We start from the raw sequence: 16,771 nt of genomic DNA on the forward strand, positions 1-16,771 counted from the left end.
TGGTTGTTCACATAGTTGCAATGACTTGGGGTAAATTAACCAAACTGCTTTCTGACTGTGCTTTCCTACTACTTGTTATGTCTTAATAATAATAATTAAAAAATAGATTAAAAAATTTCACTAGGGGTTTTTTTTTGGATTCCATGAAAACCTAAGTTAATTTTTGGTGGAAACAAAATTTTAAAATCCACAGACAGTTTTATCATAAAATATGCATCTCTCTGTGAATGTTTTCGAAACTGCCTTGTTTGTCCTGGCCTCTTTCGCCGTGTTGCCTCTCCTAGGACTCTGTCATATGCTCTCACTGGGGAGGGGGAAAGTACGGAGCAGGAATGCTGACTTCTGGGACTTTGTGTTGGACAGTGAGGCCAGCTCTCCATGACACTTACAAACCCCGGCACAGCCCAACAATCGGACAGGCTGACAATTAAGGGTGGCGGACGTGTGAGCATGTCAAGTGTAAACTTCGCACTGTCTTAATTATCTGCCCCGAGATGGGAACGGTTGATGGTTTCTGCTACTCAGACTGCCATCAAATTCTAATTTGGACAGAGTGAGGGAAGTGCAGAGAAAGTTTGCATTATTGAACCTTAGTTCAAACTGGAGGAAGGAAAACCACAGTGGCTCTCTAAGCAGTGCCTGTCTCCTGCTGGGCATTCAACCATCCCCTTAATCTCTTCCATCAGAGCTTCAGACAAGCAGTCACAGAAGGAGGGAGGGAGCAGAGGGAGACAGCAGTCAATCTGAGATTCACACTCCCTTCTGGGGAAGGTGGGAGGAGGGCATCCTTCCACACTTGGGGCAGATGACTGACAGCTGATAGGTGCAGGGGTCAGGCGGGGATACAGAGTCTTGAGGGTTTGCCACTCAGGCTGCCAAAGTCAGGTAAAGAAACGGGTTGTGGTTGTGGTGGGGGGGCAGAAATTCAACCCAACCAGCCCCACTATCCAGCTCACACACATGTCGGTGAGTGCTACTCTGTCTAGCCATGCCTGCCCCAGTTCTGGTTCTCATGCTCACCAGTTGAAGTGAAAATCCAAGAGGGAGGTGTCCACTGTTTCTTTACTGGGCCCACTCCTACTCCCAGATTTTGTACTCTCCAGATGTTTCTGCAGTTTAACTTGAAAGAATTTGCTCCCCCGTGTCACCCTCTGCCAGCTGATGCTGTGGCAAAGTCCAACCAACCCACACTCATTCTGTCTTATGCATACACCAGGAAGGAATAGTCAACCCAGCCTGGCTTTCCCCTGATCCAGCTCACTTGAGGCCAAGAGGTGTTGTAGCCCTGCCCAGCTTGGTCTGCTCCCATCCCAACTCTCATGCTCACCAGTGGGAATAGTGATCTAGCAGAGGAGCCCCATGCAGCCCCACTACCAGCTTCAACCCTCCCCTCCTGGGTCTCATGTGTGTTGGTTGGGCGCTACAGCCCAGTCTGGCATGGCCCGCCTCACCTTGGCATTTGCCTGTTCCATCCCCCAAATCCAGCTCAGGCTGGTGGGGGTTACAGCCTAGCCCAGCCCAGCTGGTCCCCATTCCCGGCCCTCATTTGAACTGGCTTGTGCTGTGGCCCAATCTGGCCTGACCCACACTCCATTCTGGTGCTCAGAATTGCCAGTGGACGATATGCACTGGCCCAGCCTGGTTCGCCTCTGACCTGTGCCAAATGTATGTTGGTTGGTAACATTAACTGGCCTTGTCTGGGCTGCTCCCTCTTGTGGTATGCTAGCATTGCAGAGGGTAGCTTAATGTGAAGCGCCACAACTGAGATCATTAGACAGTCTCTGATTTACCATGGTTTAATTTAGCAGTTTGTTTGACTTGTGATGTTTCAAAGTGAACCCACAGAACCATTCTGCTTGTTACATGAGATACTCAACAATTGTAAAATAGGTCTTTTAGGCCAATGTGGATGTTCTAAAGCATGTTTAATTTAGACCAGCTAAGCTGTTATGTTTGAAAAGTTACTGCATTTTCAATTTGGAAATGTTTTCTTTTTTTCTAAAGATGTATGCATTTGTTTGAAAGGCAGAGCAACAAGGGTAGAGAAAGAGGGATAGAGGCACAAGGGGAGGAGACGAGAGAGAGAAATAGAGAGAGAGAGAGAGAGAGAGAGAGAGAGAGAGAGAGAGAGAGAGAATCTCATGTACTGATTCACTCCCCAAGTGGATGCAATGGCTAGGACTGGTTCGGATTCGGGTTCAGGCCAGGAGCTGCAAGCTGCATCTGGCTCCTTGGCTTTGGTGGCAGGAACCTAAATATGACTATCCTCTGATTCTTTCCCAGGTACCTAAGCAGGGAGCTGGATCGGAAGCAGAGCAACCAGGACGTGAAGTGGTAACTCCTCTATGGGATGCCAGTATTGTAAGCCCTGATTTGACTCTGTGTGCCAAAATGCCAATGCCAACATCTGCAGAGATATTCAAGTTACGACGTGTTTATGGTACATGGAGGAACATCTGTATCATGCTGTCTCCAGAACATTCAGCCTCCTTCTGCCCAAAACAACCAACTCAGAAGTGCATTCTGCTTCCTTAGCAGTACTTTGATTTACAAACAGGATTCTACTTTGCTACTTTTCTCCTGGAGCCCATGGAAGTCTTTTGAGCTGTTTATATTTGCGACTCCACATGAGCCTTACCTTTGCTTAAGCATTTGCCACTCATTACTTCAGACTATCCCGGGCAAGACTGAGCCTTCTGGATGTGTCTTAGAGCAGTCTCACTCACCTGGAAGATGTTGGCAAAATCTCTGAGATTGAAGATATAGTGGAATTTCATGGCTGTGGGCAGGAATGTGGTGGCGATTTTCTGGTGGAACGTGAGGGCCAGCTGGATCAGCTGGGGGACAGCCTTGTGCAGGGAGGCTGGGAAGTTTCCCAGCTGCAGGTGCTGAGTCAGGAGGGTACTATAGATGGAGGAGAGGGCATCTGCTCCCGGGAAGGAGAGGACGAACACGCAGAAGTGACGCTACATGGGGAAGGAAAGGCATAGGGAGAACCCGTGAGTCAGGAACCCTTGGTCATGGAAAGGAAATCACCTCTCCTGGATTTAGATAAAGGATTGGATGCTTCCTGTACTTGAACTTCTCTGGTCATGTTTCTCATGCTACCCTCATTCTCAGGTGGAACCTAAACATCACTGCTACAGGGAATGGCTTTGAACCTCTGGCCCAAGGTACATACATGGGTTACTGGAAAGGGAACCAAACCTGAACTTGAGTAACCCAAAGTCCAGATCTGAGCATTCGGTACAGAGTATCCCCATGGCCTTGAGAAAATAATTTCATGTCTCTGAAAGACCCTCAGCTGAAGGGACATGGAGTTGATGAACTTTGCAATCCCTCCAGTTTTAAAAGCTTTCTGATCCCCTTAGAAATGCAAGTTAACATCCTGTCTTATTTGCCTTCCTGAAAGGCTGGATGGGGGAAAGGTCAAGAGAGATCAGCCCTGCTACGGTAGCGTTAGGACCCACGTGCCACCCCGACTTGTCTTTTACCTGAAGCCGTGGGTTGATGGTGAAGCTGCCTGCAGTTGGGTTCATACAGGAAATATACTGCACATTCATGATCTCCTTCAGGGACAGCTTGTTCCGATCGTACCTGGGACCGTCGGAAGACATGAGTAATGCATGGGGGCCAAGGACAATGACTGCTCTGTCAGATGAGTTGGCTATATCCACATTTGGGTGATCAGAAAAAGGTCTATGACTCCCATTGGAGATTGAGAAGAGACAACAGCCTAGGACAAACTCCTGAGGCAGTCAACATCAACAAGATGTTGATCAACTCAACTCTGGGTTGCGTTAAGGGGTAGGAGGAGAATCAGGGGTGTGCAGTATTGCAGAAGGCAAGGAAAGGCAGAGTTTCCAAAAGAGAGTATGGCCAACCACATCCAGTGCTGCAGGGAGAAGAAGAAAGCTAAATAAAGACTCCATAAGGGTCCTTTGAGTTTTGCAATAGCAATGCAATAATATACAGGGAAATATATGAAGTCGTAGTGGATAGAGGAGAAACCATGGGATGAAGGGTGAGGTCAGCAGAGAAAGAGAGAAAAAAAAAATATATGTATAGAGAGAGGCATAGAGAAAGAGAGCCAGAATGGTAATTAGACACTTTTTAAAAAACACCATAGAAGGAATTAATGCAAGATTGTGTGATATGAAGGAGAAGTAGGGAGATAGCAGTGGCCAACTGAGGAAGAGCAGAACCAACGTGCTGATGGATGGTGCCTTGAGTAAGACGTAAAAGTGGAAGTGGAGCAAATGAAGTGGGCATGGATTGTACAGATGCGGAAGCAAGCAGTGGCGAAGGCATCTGTTTTATTTATAGTTCTCTGTCAGCTGGGATGGACTGGGAAGTTTGGGGAGAGAGCAGTTGGTCTGAAAGACACATTTCTGGGAGAGGACTTGTAAATGGACTCTTTCTCGGCGGCCAGTTCTGTGTGTATATGTGTGTGTGTGTGTGTGTGTGTGTGGCGGGGGGGAGCGTTGACCCAGACTTGTCTCGAGTCATTGAGCTGCTTTCGTTTTGCTGGCCAAGTTCAGGCCTTTGGCCATCAACAGCCAGGAGGCCGCGTCACTGGCTGAGAGTTGCTCTGAGGAGGTAAGACCATGAAGGTCTGCAGAGCCCGGTGAAGTGGGGGCACTTGGTGTGCTGGGTGTAGTGCTGTGGCAGTGGAGATGTTGGAGAGGTTCATTCTACTTTAAGGATGTGGAGACTATTTCTGGAAAAAAAGTAACTTCTGGGTTGAATTCTGAGGGAAAAGGGGGCTTTTCCTTTGTGAGAGCTCGGTTTTTTCTGTGGCTAAAATTTTCATGTGGATACTAACGGCCCTGCTTTTGGCATGTATACATTTGTTGGAGTGTGTTGGGGGAGAGGTCTTTTGTCTGATGGGTCTTTTGTGAACGCCTGCAATAGCTTGGGCAGAGCTAGCCCAAAAGCAGGAGCCTGGAACTCCACCTGGGTCTCCCATGTGGGTGGCAAGAACCATGTTCTGCTGCCTCCCAGGAGGCACATTAGCAGGATCGAGAGAAGAGTAGTTGCGACTTGAGCCAGGCACTCTAATATGGGTTGCACGCATCCCAAGAAATTCCTCTCCCTGATTGACAGGTCCAGATGTGGAGACATAGTGTCGTATGCATGTCTGCATCCAGATCAAGAATTGACTCCCAGTGAAACTGTTGTTAAGTGTCCTGACAGTAACAAGCTGGATTATCTGCCATTGTCCATGCCTACAATGTTGGAAAACACTTCAATAGTGGAATGATGGACTTAACGACTGTTTATGAAGGACGTTGTTTAATACTAGAGGGGAAATCACTGTGGTGGGAGGGTACTTGTGGAAGGGGAGGGGGAAATCCCAGAGTCTAAGCAACTGCATCATAAAATAATAAGAATAAAAGATATTCCTCTCCCTATGCCCATTCTCTCCCCACAATGGCCTTGCTTGAAACAGAAGCTCAGGAGGTGGAAGAGCCTCTGAGGAGTGGGATTAGCAAGGGGACTCTCATCTGGTTCCAGGGTTCAGGTGAGGTTTGCCCTTGAGCTTGGCTCCTGCCCCCTGTGTGTGTGCTCTTACCAGTGACCATAGTCCAGGTGCTGCCTGATGAGGGTGTGGGGCTGCACAGTGCCGTAACTGTCCACCTCGGGCATGTTCAAGTCGTCAATGAAATAGATCAGCTTCTTGCTACCTGGGGGGCCATAGTTTCTTCCTGCTTTCTTTTCCAGAGGCTTCTCCAGTACAGCTGAGGAAGAGAGATCTTGTTAGCAAGAGAGGGATGGCTAAGACTGAGGCAGTGCAGGTGTTGGGGATGAGCCGGGGTGTATCCTGCACGTGTGTGTGTGTGCAAACAATAGCAATGATGATGAAGACGGCAACATCAAGAAAAATCCCACCAAACTGGGGGTATTCTATAGGACCACAAAGTGAAGTCAAAAATTATTGGGCATTAATGATGGTATCTTACTGAATATGTTACCGCGTGTGCTAGCGCTGGGTGTCCACAGACATTTATCATCTCATCCAACCTTTGCAAACATCGCTGTAAGAACTAGTAATATCATCCTGTTTTACAGATGAAAGAAACGAGGCTCAAAAGAACGAGGCAACTTTACCAAAGGAAAGCAACCAGAGCTGTGAACCCTTAAATGCCACACTACTTCTGACATAGTGTGGTCCCTAATTTTCTTTCTTTATGCACTAGGCATGGAAGAGCCCTTCACAATCCTAATGCCAGGGACTCAACCCTCAAAGAAACCTTTACCAAAGGAAAGCAACCAGAGCTGTGAACCCTCAAATGCCACACTACTTCTGACAGAGTGTGGTCCCTATTTTCTTTCTTTATGCACTAGGCATGGAAGAGCCCTTCACAATCCTAACGCCAGGGACTCAACCCTCAAAGAAACCTACAAATAACTGTGTCCCAGGTAGACTGGCCCTGTCTCCCTGAGACAGGCAAGGGATATGAAGGCCGTGATCTCTATCCCAGTGCTGGCCTGAGGCCTCTTCCACTTTGGGCTACAGAAGAGGATTTGGGCTATTTTGCCAACAGTGCTTCCTGGAGGGTTCATCTCAGGAGGTTTTTTCCTCCATGGGGGGATAGAATCTGCAGCCTCAGAGTTCTCAGCTGCTTCCAGCATCGTGAATGAACCGCTCCCTGCCTTGTCCTCAGTTTCTTGGCCCCCCCGTGGGGCATCTCAGGGAGGACTCTCTGGAGACTTAAGTATGGGGCCTGCCTTGTGGAGCTGCTCTTCAATTACTAAAGCAAAGGGAAGGAGTCAAACCCAATGACTCCCAGACAGACAGGGACTTGTTTAGAATGAACCTAAGTATTGGTGATGCATACTTTTTTTTTAAAAAAAAACTTAAAGCGATTAAATATTTATGGATTGCAAGAAACAACACTTTTTTTTTATTCCAGCTGGAAGCTCTAAGCAGCATCATCTGATCTCTCCTCAAGAGAAACACGTTTGTAAACAAGGAGAAGGTGTCAATAGACATCGGAAGGTGACAGATAGAAAGACAAGCTCCTTCAAGAAGCTTGAATATTCTAATTTTCTGGTCCTGAGTTAAATGAAGTGTCTCAAATATGAATTACATTTAAATTTAATTAGCATCCAATTAACATACACTATCAACCAATTAATCACCCAACACCTTCTCTCCACTCCCACCCTCTCCCCCTCCAAGCACACACAAAGATGTTAACAACTAATATAAGAGAGCTTTCAAAACGAAATATAATTCACGGGGGTTCCAAGGACATGTTCTAAATTTCCTTCTCATGGGAAATTCTCTGCCTGGCAAGACTTGTGTCTCCTCTTCCCAAGGCAACGATGTTCAAATCAACCCCCGGGATGAAGCAGACCCTACGATTTGTTTTGATTCGGTGCTGGATGTTCCTCAAGGATTACTGAGGAGAAAAGCACGCTCGGTGCTGACAGGAGGGAAGGGACTCCCCTGTGGAAAAGACAGAAGATGGATTTTGCCTTGAGCTGAATTCTGCTCCAGGTCACTTCGAGGGTGAAGTCACGGGACAAACAGGGACAGCCCTCAGTTCCAGGAACAGGGATGAGGTTGAAGGTGATCAGCAGGTGAGGCAGACACAGGAAGCTGGCCCTCCCACGCCAGTTCTGAGTTCTGATTGAGTCGTGTGCCTTGGCAAGCGAGCTTGGACACGGAAGTTCACGCCTGGCCTGTAGTCACTTGGACATTCTGAACTCGGTTTTTCTACCAGACTGGAATATAGTAACAAGGGATTTCTCCTGAGGCCCTAACAGAGTCTATGTCTTTTTTTCTTAAAGATGTATTTATTTTTATTGGAAAGGCAGATATAGAGAGAGGAGAGACAGAGAAGATGACCTTCTGTCTGTTGATGCACTCCCCAAGCGGCCGCAATGGCTGGAACTGAGCCGATCCAAAGCTAGGAGCCTGGAGCCTCTTCCAGGTCTCTCACACAAGTGAAGGGTCCCAAGGTTTTGGGTCATCCTTGATTACTTTTCCAGGCCACAAGCAGGGATGCTGGGCTGCTAGGATTAGAACCGGCTCTTATATGGGATCCTGGTGCATGCAAAGCGAGGACTTCAGCTGCTAGGCTATGGTGCTGGGCCCCGAGCCTATGTTTTTAACTTGTGTCTCTGCTGGGCACCATTTCACCACCATCTCATATGTGAGGAACGATTTGCTTCTCAAAGTAGCTTGAAGTGGATCTCGTGTCACCGCCTCATGCTGCTGCCCTCAGTCCATTGGCTCTCACCTGGCAACTCCCCTATCTTCTGAGCTGGTCTCCCTGGGTCTGCTACGGACTCCCTTCTCTCTAGACGCAGAACAGCAACTAAGACCCTCAGGTGAAGTGTACACTGGGTTCTGTGGTCCCCTGGATGGAGCCCTCCAGTGCCTCCCTCCTGACTTGGAGCCAAGGTCAGCCTGGTTATGTCTGTGTTGAAAATTCACATCTTGATTTTTCTTTCGTATTGTTCCAGTCTCTGCCACTCACTCTGCTTTGATGCATGCGCCACTTGCTACCCCAGGGCCTCTGCTCTGGCTGCTTCTTCCATTTAGAGTCATTTATTCCCTCATCTCTACCAGGTTTCTGAGGAAGGCCAGCGCTGGTACATGACTAACATGTACAGATCATAGCCCTTTAACAGAGCCTGATGAGATATTCTCACTGTCTCAACAATTTTCCAGCAGACGAAAAAGGTTGAGGTTGAACAAGTACTAACCAAGTACAAAGCCAAGATTCTAACCCAGGCTGGGCAAACCTAGAGCTTCATGTAATCACTATTGCAAACAACCCTTTTTTTAAAAAAAATTTTTTTGTTGGCTATGATTTATTTGTTTATTTGAAAGCAACAATAACAGAAAGGAAGAGGGAAAGAGAGAGAGAGAGAGGGAGAGATCTTCCATCTGCTGGGTCAATCCCAAATGGCCACAATGGCTGGGCTGGGCCAGGCTGTAGCTAGGATCCAGGAATCCATCTAAGTCTCTCATGTTTTTTGTGGGTGGCGGGTCCCCCAAACTTCGGCTGTCTTTTGCTGCATTAGAGTCCCAACTGCTCTACTCTCCAATCCATGTCCATGCACAGAGAGCAGCTGGATTGGAAGTAGAGCAGTTGGGACTCTAATGCAACTCTGACATGGGATGCGGGCTTTGTAGACCATGAGTTAGCCTAAGTGCTGTGTAACACTATCGGCCTGTAGCATATTTAGGACAGAAATCACTATTAATTAACTTTTATTTTGCTTTATATTGACCTGATTTGTATACATTTGAAATGTTTTCCTTGATGTTACCTTATTTTCATGTATTATAATTCTGGGTTATTTTTTAATGGCTTTGCACTTAGAGTTACAATCACATGCCTTGTAAAAATTATAAAAATGATATAAATTCATTTTAGCCCTGTAAAATATATCATCAAGAATTGGAACAATGAAAGTGAAAGTCATCCATAACGCTGTCACTCAGCAGTAAACAAGATTGTCAGTACATTTTTGTATTCGATTCTAGATTGTTTTTCTCTACAGTATCAGAATTATAATGAGTGTGCTTATATCTGCTCTTTTCTTTAGTGTATCCCAAACCTCTTTGAAGGAAAATAAAGATCCTCTTAGATTGGGATTTTAATTGCTGCATGTGTTGTGCAATTTTGATAGATCAAAATCCATAGAATGACTCCTCTATTGTTTGAAATATGTGTTGTGTTCCATCTCATCCTTCTTTGAACCGGCTGTAATTCCAAGCAGAATGTCTTGCCCATTTGATGGCAGATCTTTGATGCATTAGCTTCTATGTGTATCATCTGCTTTTCTGAAGACAGTGAGTAGTAGAGAGCTGTCTGTCTGTCAGAGTGGGAGCACGGTGCTCCTTTGAGGTTGAGTTTGATTGGGTCTTTGAAGCTCTTGTCTAACCTTAAGCTCTTAACGAACAGGTTGAAGAGATCCATCTTACAAACCATTTCAGGCATCGGAGCTTCTGTCTAATTAGTGTAATTAAGTACTCAAATATTTGTGGAAATAGTAACTGAAGTCTTTGCTGGAGGGTGAAAGAACACAGGGCTGTAATGAAAGTGCTCTTTGGCCTTCTTTTCGACTGAAACGATGAGTCCCTTGGCACCTTTACCAAGTTCTTTGCTGTTCCTTTTCTGTTTCTAAACTGTCCTGTCTGTGGGCCTTTGCAAACATTTTCTTTTTCTTTTTTTTTTTAATACGTTTTCAAAAAATAGTGAAGAGACATAAACCGATCATTTTAAAAACAAAGACTAACAAGGGATAGCAAAGCGATATAGAATGAGAAGAAATTTCCTTGTGTTGGTAATTGAGGATGACATATGATTACTGCAACTAGATAAAATCCTATCTCACATTTTGCTTTATGAACTGATTGCTTCAAAGCTCAGGGCAACTTCTGTGTTTAATTATAGCAATGGTGCCATCCCAGATTTCTGGTCCAGATCTGTCTCTTCTCTTGTAAGCAGATTGCCCAGGCACTAAATTCTGGGAGGCATATACTTACAAAACAACAGTATGGTCTTTGCCTGAAATTTTATGGAAGACATAATAATAACACCAAATGATCTTTTATCACACCAAACCCAAGGGTTGATCATTCTAGTAACTGTTACTCAGAGTAAGGTCATTCCTTCATTGGGCAATGTCCCTGGGTTTGTGGAGTTCCCAGGGCATTGGGGGTGGAGGCTGAACACACATCTACATCCTTTGTGCCCGGAGGGAGAGGTGGCTGTTATTTAGCCTATGGTTTGTGCAGCCTGAGTTGGTGGTAGGCTGAGTTTCTCAATGACCAATTGTGGGGTCTATTGTATTTGCAATCAAAGGGAAAGAGACACACACATGCCCTGGGTGTCAGGTGAGCAGAAACCAAGATGGTGTCCTGATGTGGACATTCAGATGCAAGGCTTAGGCCTGGGCATTTAAAGAAACCAGCATCTAAGATTAGGGAGCCTAGATTCCAGTCTTGACTCTGGCTTACTCCTAACACTGACTCTGGGAGTCAGCCAGTAATAAGCTCAAGTGAGTGAGTCCATGCCCAAACAAGACTGGGCTATCCTGCTTTAGCTTTGCCCAGTCCTAGCTTCTGAGGGCATTTGGTGGAGTGAAACAGTGGATGGAGGCTCTGTCAGTGCATTTCTCTCTCTTTGGCCCTCAAATTAGAGAGAGCATTTAGAACATAAAAAATAAATAGGTCCACAATTTATAGTCTTGTTGAAATAGAAGGTAGTAGCTTGATGGAGTCAAACAACTTTGCTATTAACTCATGAGCTAACCTGATTTCAGTCACTTGACACCCTTAAATCTTCACATCCTGCAAAAATGGGAACTATCACTGTATCTGTGATGAGCATATTTCCAAAAATCCTTTTCTCTTTTAAAAATGTATTTTTATTGGAAAAGCAGATATACAGAGAGAAGGAGAGACAGAGAGGAAGATTTTCTACCCATTGGTTTACTCCCCAAATGGCCCAACAGTTGGAGTTGAGTTGAGCCAAAGCCAGGAGCTTCTTCTGGGTCTCCCATGTGGGTGCAGGGTCCAAAGTTTTTGGACCATCCTCCCTTCATGGCTTTCCCAGGCCATAAGCAGGGAACCAGATAGGAAGTGGAGCAATTAGGACATGAACTGGCACCTATATGGGATGCTGACACTGCAGGGGGAGGATTAGTCAGTTGAGCCATGGTGCTGGACACAGAGGTCCTTCTCTTTGCTCATTACACCTGGGGAGGCGGTGTGACACAGTTCTGAACAGCAAGGTAACAGCATTTTTAATGATTTTCACTTTCATCATTCCAATGCTCGATGCATTTCACCTTGCTAAAATGAAGCCACATCACTTTTATAATTTCTACAAGGTACGTTATTGTTTGCAAAGCCTATGAAGTTCTCGGGGTGCTACCTTTTCCTTCATGATCATTGCCTGTATCCTTGGTTTTTCTACTTGGAATGTAGATGTGATGGCCAGAGCAGCAGCCATTCTGCGGCCTTGAAAGCAAACAAGAGAAGAGCAAATATTTTATCACTGAGCTGTTGGCATTTGAAGCTGCCCTTCCTCACAGTTCTAAAACAGAGAAGTATTATGTATGCCAGTAGTGTTAGATATTCTTCTACTATTTCAACCAAAAGCACTACTGATAAATGACTGATAGGGTAGGGAGGAGTGTGTGTGTGTGTGTGTGTGTGTGTGTGTGGTGAGTGGGTGGGAAGGTAAATGGTTCAGTGCAAGGGCTGGCACTTAAACGCTAAAGAAATGGTCCACTCTTCACTTTAGTGAGCTGTGTGCATGCCCCTAAGCATAGCCCTTGTTGGTACTTCAAGGACCTCTGACTCTGCGCTGAGGATAATTCTCACTGGGGACTGCACAACTGGATTAATGAGAGGAGGGACACAGGTACCAGTGAGCAGCTGCCTCTTCAGGAACAGCAGATCTGACGAGGAGAAAAAAGAAAAAAAGCCCTGTGAGGTCTCCCAGGAGAAGCGAGCAGCAGACGGGTGGGGTGATCTCTAGGGTGGAGCAATGCCTATCTGAAAGCTGAGATGTTTCTTTCAGAAACATGAATTTTGTTTCAGTGCACTTGATGTTAAGCTCATTTTTTTCCCCGCAAAGGGGGTTTGCTTGTGTGCTTTCTCTTTCGGCGACTGAGCCCTAGAAATCTTTGCAAAAACACCGACTGTTAAATTCAAGCAGAATTTTGTGAATATTAATATAATAACTGCTTCCATGGACTAGACACTTATAATATGCTAGGACTTATTTGGGGTGTTTTATGTGTTTTACTTAACTCTTTAAGAGTGATAAGAATGAACTACTGATACACTGAACAATGTGGATGGATCTCAAAATCACACCGAGTGATACCAGCCAGCTGCCCTCCCCGCCAAAAAACAGAGTACACAGTGTGTGATTCCAGTATATAAAATTCTGAAAAATGCAAATCAGCAGTTGCCTGGAAGTAGGTGGGGTGGAAACGTTGAGTTGGCATGGTTCTCCAAGGGGCACAAGGAAGCCTTTGTAGGTGATGGGTATATATTAATCTCAACTAGGATGATGCTTTTATGATGCACAGATATTTCAAAGCTGAGCGGATATGTTTGGCATAGTATATGCTAATTATAACTGATCTTTTTAAAGAAAAATAGCACAGATCATGCTTCCTTTCAGTCAGAAAATGGGTGAGCTCTGATTCTTTTTCACACAATTCTACCCGACGGTGAGAAGGAGTGAAACAGATCTGCAAGTCTCGATGAAAAGTTAGTGACCGAAGGTAAGTAATGGTAGTGTCCACGCTTAAAGTGTAAATGCTCCTGGCAAGGTTCTCTGTGTTCTGGGTGTGTGTGCATATCAAAAACGTGGTCCTGGAATGATACAAAGGAACTTCAGTTAGACAGGAACTGGAAGGAACAAGGGCTGGGCGGAGGACTGGCTGTAGTGGCAGTGCCTGCAGCCATGGCAAAGCGACAGCTTTCAGCATCTGTGAAATCTGCACAGTGCCTCATGGGCATCCGTCACATTAGTGTCTGTGCTTTTCTGTATGCTTGGGATGTTAAAAAAAAATAGCTTGAGTAATTCCCCTCCCCACTCTCAGCAGACAAGTGCTGCTGTCGCTTTCTGGTGTGTCCTTCTGCCATTCTCGCTCTGTATCTTTCTCTCTGTCATCTGCCCATTTACCTATCTCATCCATGTATGTATGTATTTTCTTATGTCTCAACTATCTATTGATCTATCCATCACCTTTCATCGCCATCATCTGTCATGCACATATTGATTCACTGATCTATCATTATCTATGAGCTATTTATCATCTCTGTATGTATGTATCTGCTTGTCTGTATATCCATCGTCTGTCTACTTAACTACATACTTACCTACCCATGATCTATTTATTCATTTATCTACCAATCACCTATTTGTGTATCTGCTTGTCTATCTACTTTACAGACCTACTTATTTATCTATAAATAAAATACTTATGTATCTATAAATATAAATACACCTATCTATGCATCTACTTGCCAATGCATCCACCTACTTCTTTATCTATTAATGGGTCATGTATCGCCACATATACCTATTCATCCAGCATCTATCTGTTGTCTATCCATCCATCATCTCTGTGTGTATTATATGTATATATGTACTTTTGTAAGTCCCAATATGCCTCTTCTGAATCACCTAAGGGGGTATGTTTGCATTTACTTCTTTTTAGACAGGACACAGTTTGGAATGGCTCTGGTTTGGCTACAGTATTGGTATCCCTGAAGGGTTCCTACGTTGAAACTTACAAGGTCTTTGAAGGTGGAAACTTTACCCTGTCAAGAAGTGGGACCCTTGGTAGGTGATGGGGATTCAGGTCCTTGAAGTGGTGTCCTGGGATCTGATGTTGGTAGCTGCAGGAGAGACACCAGAACACAGGTACATGTTCTTGCTGTCTCCTGCTGTGTGATGTCCTGGTCTGCCCGAGAAGAAGGCTGCTGCCAGGTGTGACCCCTTGAACCTCTAGATCTGTGAGCTAAGCAGGGTTCTTTTCCTTACAGAGTAACCCATCCTCAGAAACTTCATCCTAGTGATGACAAATAGACCCATACAGGAGTACACCACAGGCGCTGCTGTATATTTTGCTTTTCTCACTCAACAAATCTTTGGCAGTAGTTCCAAATCAGTGCATGCATAATTTCCTTGGCCTTTGCAATGCTGTTTAGCATGCTCTCCTGTGAATAATTAGGCTCTTTCCTAACTTCTGCCACGTTTTTGCACATCTGTCTGGATGTGCTACTTGTCCTTCGAGCAGACTATGCCACATCACATTCAATCTTTTCTTACACACACAGAGTCTTAAGTATAAACAGCAGTTTGGGTAGTGAACCAGGGGATGAGTTCTCCCCATCGGTCTCATTGCTGAGCCACACAGCCATCCCTGTACATTTCAAAAGAGCAGAAAGCAGCACTAAGAGTGCTGGAGATGTGCACAGAGGTATGTGGCAGAAGAAGGAAGGGAGGGGCGAAAGGAGTTTGACAGAGGAAGTGCATTCTGGGACACAAGGGAAGCAAGGTGGAGCATTTACCTGGGTACTCAGCTCTGGTCCTGCCAGGGCACACCTCCCACCCCCAGGGTACCCAGGGTGCCTTACCCTGCAGCATCGCTGATGTTGTATAGTAGTTGAATGGCACATTTTTCACCAGGTAGTCCTCGGGATCAAGGCCGGCTAGCTTGGCTCCCACCAGCACTGACTTGCCTGTGCCTGCTGTGCCCACCAGCATGACTGGCCGCCGGTGTGCCAGGAGCCGCTCCATGAAGTAGCACACTCGGATGGTCTCATTGGTGTGCACTAAACAGGCCTGGAGTGGGACAGGATGAACTGGCTGAGGTGGGCACCAGGGAGAAGCAGGTGTAGCATGTCACATTCTGGCTTTGGAGAATTGCAAAAGTGGAAATCCTGCCCCAGTGGAGCACCCATGGCAGTGCTAGTTAGGGATCTCTTCTCTAACATCCACCGCAGGGTAGAGAGAGCCACATTCCTCTCCTCTCCTGCTTTTGAATAACCTCTTGTGACCTCTCCCAAGTGTTTCAGAAGTTCTGCCGTCCACCCCCAGGATGCTGACTGGAACAAGCCTTAAAGTTTCCTAGCTTTTAGAAGAGGACATAATTCCATGGCACATCCTATGAAAGGGAATGTAGCTAGAAGACAGTTGGCTCCTAGAACTCTGGTCTTGATAGGAGGCCACTATTAGAACTACCCAGACGTTTGTCGGTGCTTGCCTGTTCTGGGTGTCCCAGCCACACTCACCTGTAAGGGCATCTCAGGATCAAATTCAACCCGGGGGATGAGCTTGGACCATGGCTCGAATTTCTTGGTCTCTGGGTCTATGTAATAGTCAAAGACGGTGCCCTGGGAAGGAAACTTGACTGTCTTGAACTCCGTCAGCCACCATTTGCTGAACTCTGCCCGGTAGTCCACAAGCTGCAGAAACAAAAGCCCGTCAGAGAGCCAGGACCTTGAGAACTCCAGAGGCTCCATTGGGCAGTCTGGAAGGACAGGGTGGGACGACTCGGTGCTCTGGCCTGGGGAGGGCTGACTGGATCGATTCCAACAGGAAGGACACTCCTCTCTTGAGTATCAGTTCTAATAAAGGCCCGGTTGCGCAGGGGGCTGTCCTCAGGCAGTGACAGGTTGTGTGTGTCCCAGAATCCCAGTGTTGGAAACCTAATCTGAAAGTCCTGTGTTGATGGCATTTGGAGGTAGGACTTTGGCTGGATCAGACTAGGACATGGTGGGGAGCCCAGATGCCTCCGTGGTTTTATAAGAAGAGAAAGAGGGAACCCAACCAGAGAGTGCCTGTCTTGCCATGTGATGCCCTCTGCCGCACTGTGGTGCAAGAGCACAGCCGCTGTGGACTCTGGTGCCATGTACTTGGACTACCCAGACTCCAGAATCATGAGTTACATAAACCTGAGTTCTTTGCCAACTGCCTAGTCTGTGATATCTACGGATAATGGCAGAAAAGCAGACTAAGAAAAGCATTGTGGAACTCTTCTCAACTTGACCACACAACTGGGTTGCCTTGGTTTTGGTTCATTTTGTAACCATTTGGAGGTTGGGTGGAAGGAGGGTGTAAGTATATGGAAGAAAGTGAAAATATATGACGCCAGCCAGGACAAGTATGTCCCAGGAGGTCATGAAGCGATATAGATTGGACCCCATTCTCCTAAATGCCTGAAACTCAGAAAAACTTCCAAGATGGCAGTTAGGGTGAGTGGATGGAGG

At 46.0% G+C, this 16,771-nt stretch overlaps 1 protein-coding gene across 1 annotated transcript in view; it reads right to left on the reverse strand.

Annotated features, from left to right (window-relative positions):
* Positions 1 to 16,771, reverse strand: part of DNAH9 (dynein axonemal heavy chain 9) — a 283,503-nt gene that overhangs the window by 115,627 nt on the left and 151,105 nt on the right. Inside the window, exons 37-41 of the mRNA XM_041000388.1 lie at positions 15,794 to 15,967; positions 15,137 to 15,344; positions 5,576 to 5,741; positions 3,495 to 3,597; positions 2,727 to 2,966 (exon numbers count right to left, since the gene is read on the reverse strand). Coding sequence (XP_040856322.1) covers positions 2,727 to 2,966; positions 3,495 to 3,597; positions 5,576 to 5,741; positions 15,137 to 15,344; positions 15,794 to 15,967 — 891 coding nt within the window. The remainder of the gene's footprint in view (positions 1 to 2,726; positions 2,967 to 3,494; positions 3,598 to 5,575; positions 5,742 to 15,136; positions 15,345 to 15,793; positions 15,968 to 16,771) is intronic.

This window comes from Ochotona curzoniae, unplaced genomic scaffold (genome assembly GCF_017591425.1).
Source record: "Ochotona curzoniae isolate NIBS_2020 unplaced genomic scaffold, NIBS_Ocur_1.0 scaffold_2453, whole genome shotgun sequence".
NCBI classification, from domain to species: Eukaryota; Metazoa; Chordata; class Mammalia; order Lagomorpha; family Ochotonidae; genus Ochotona; species Ochotona curzoniae.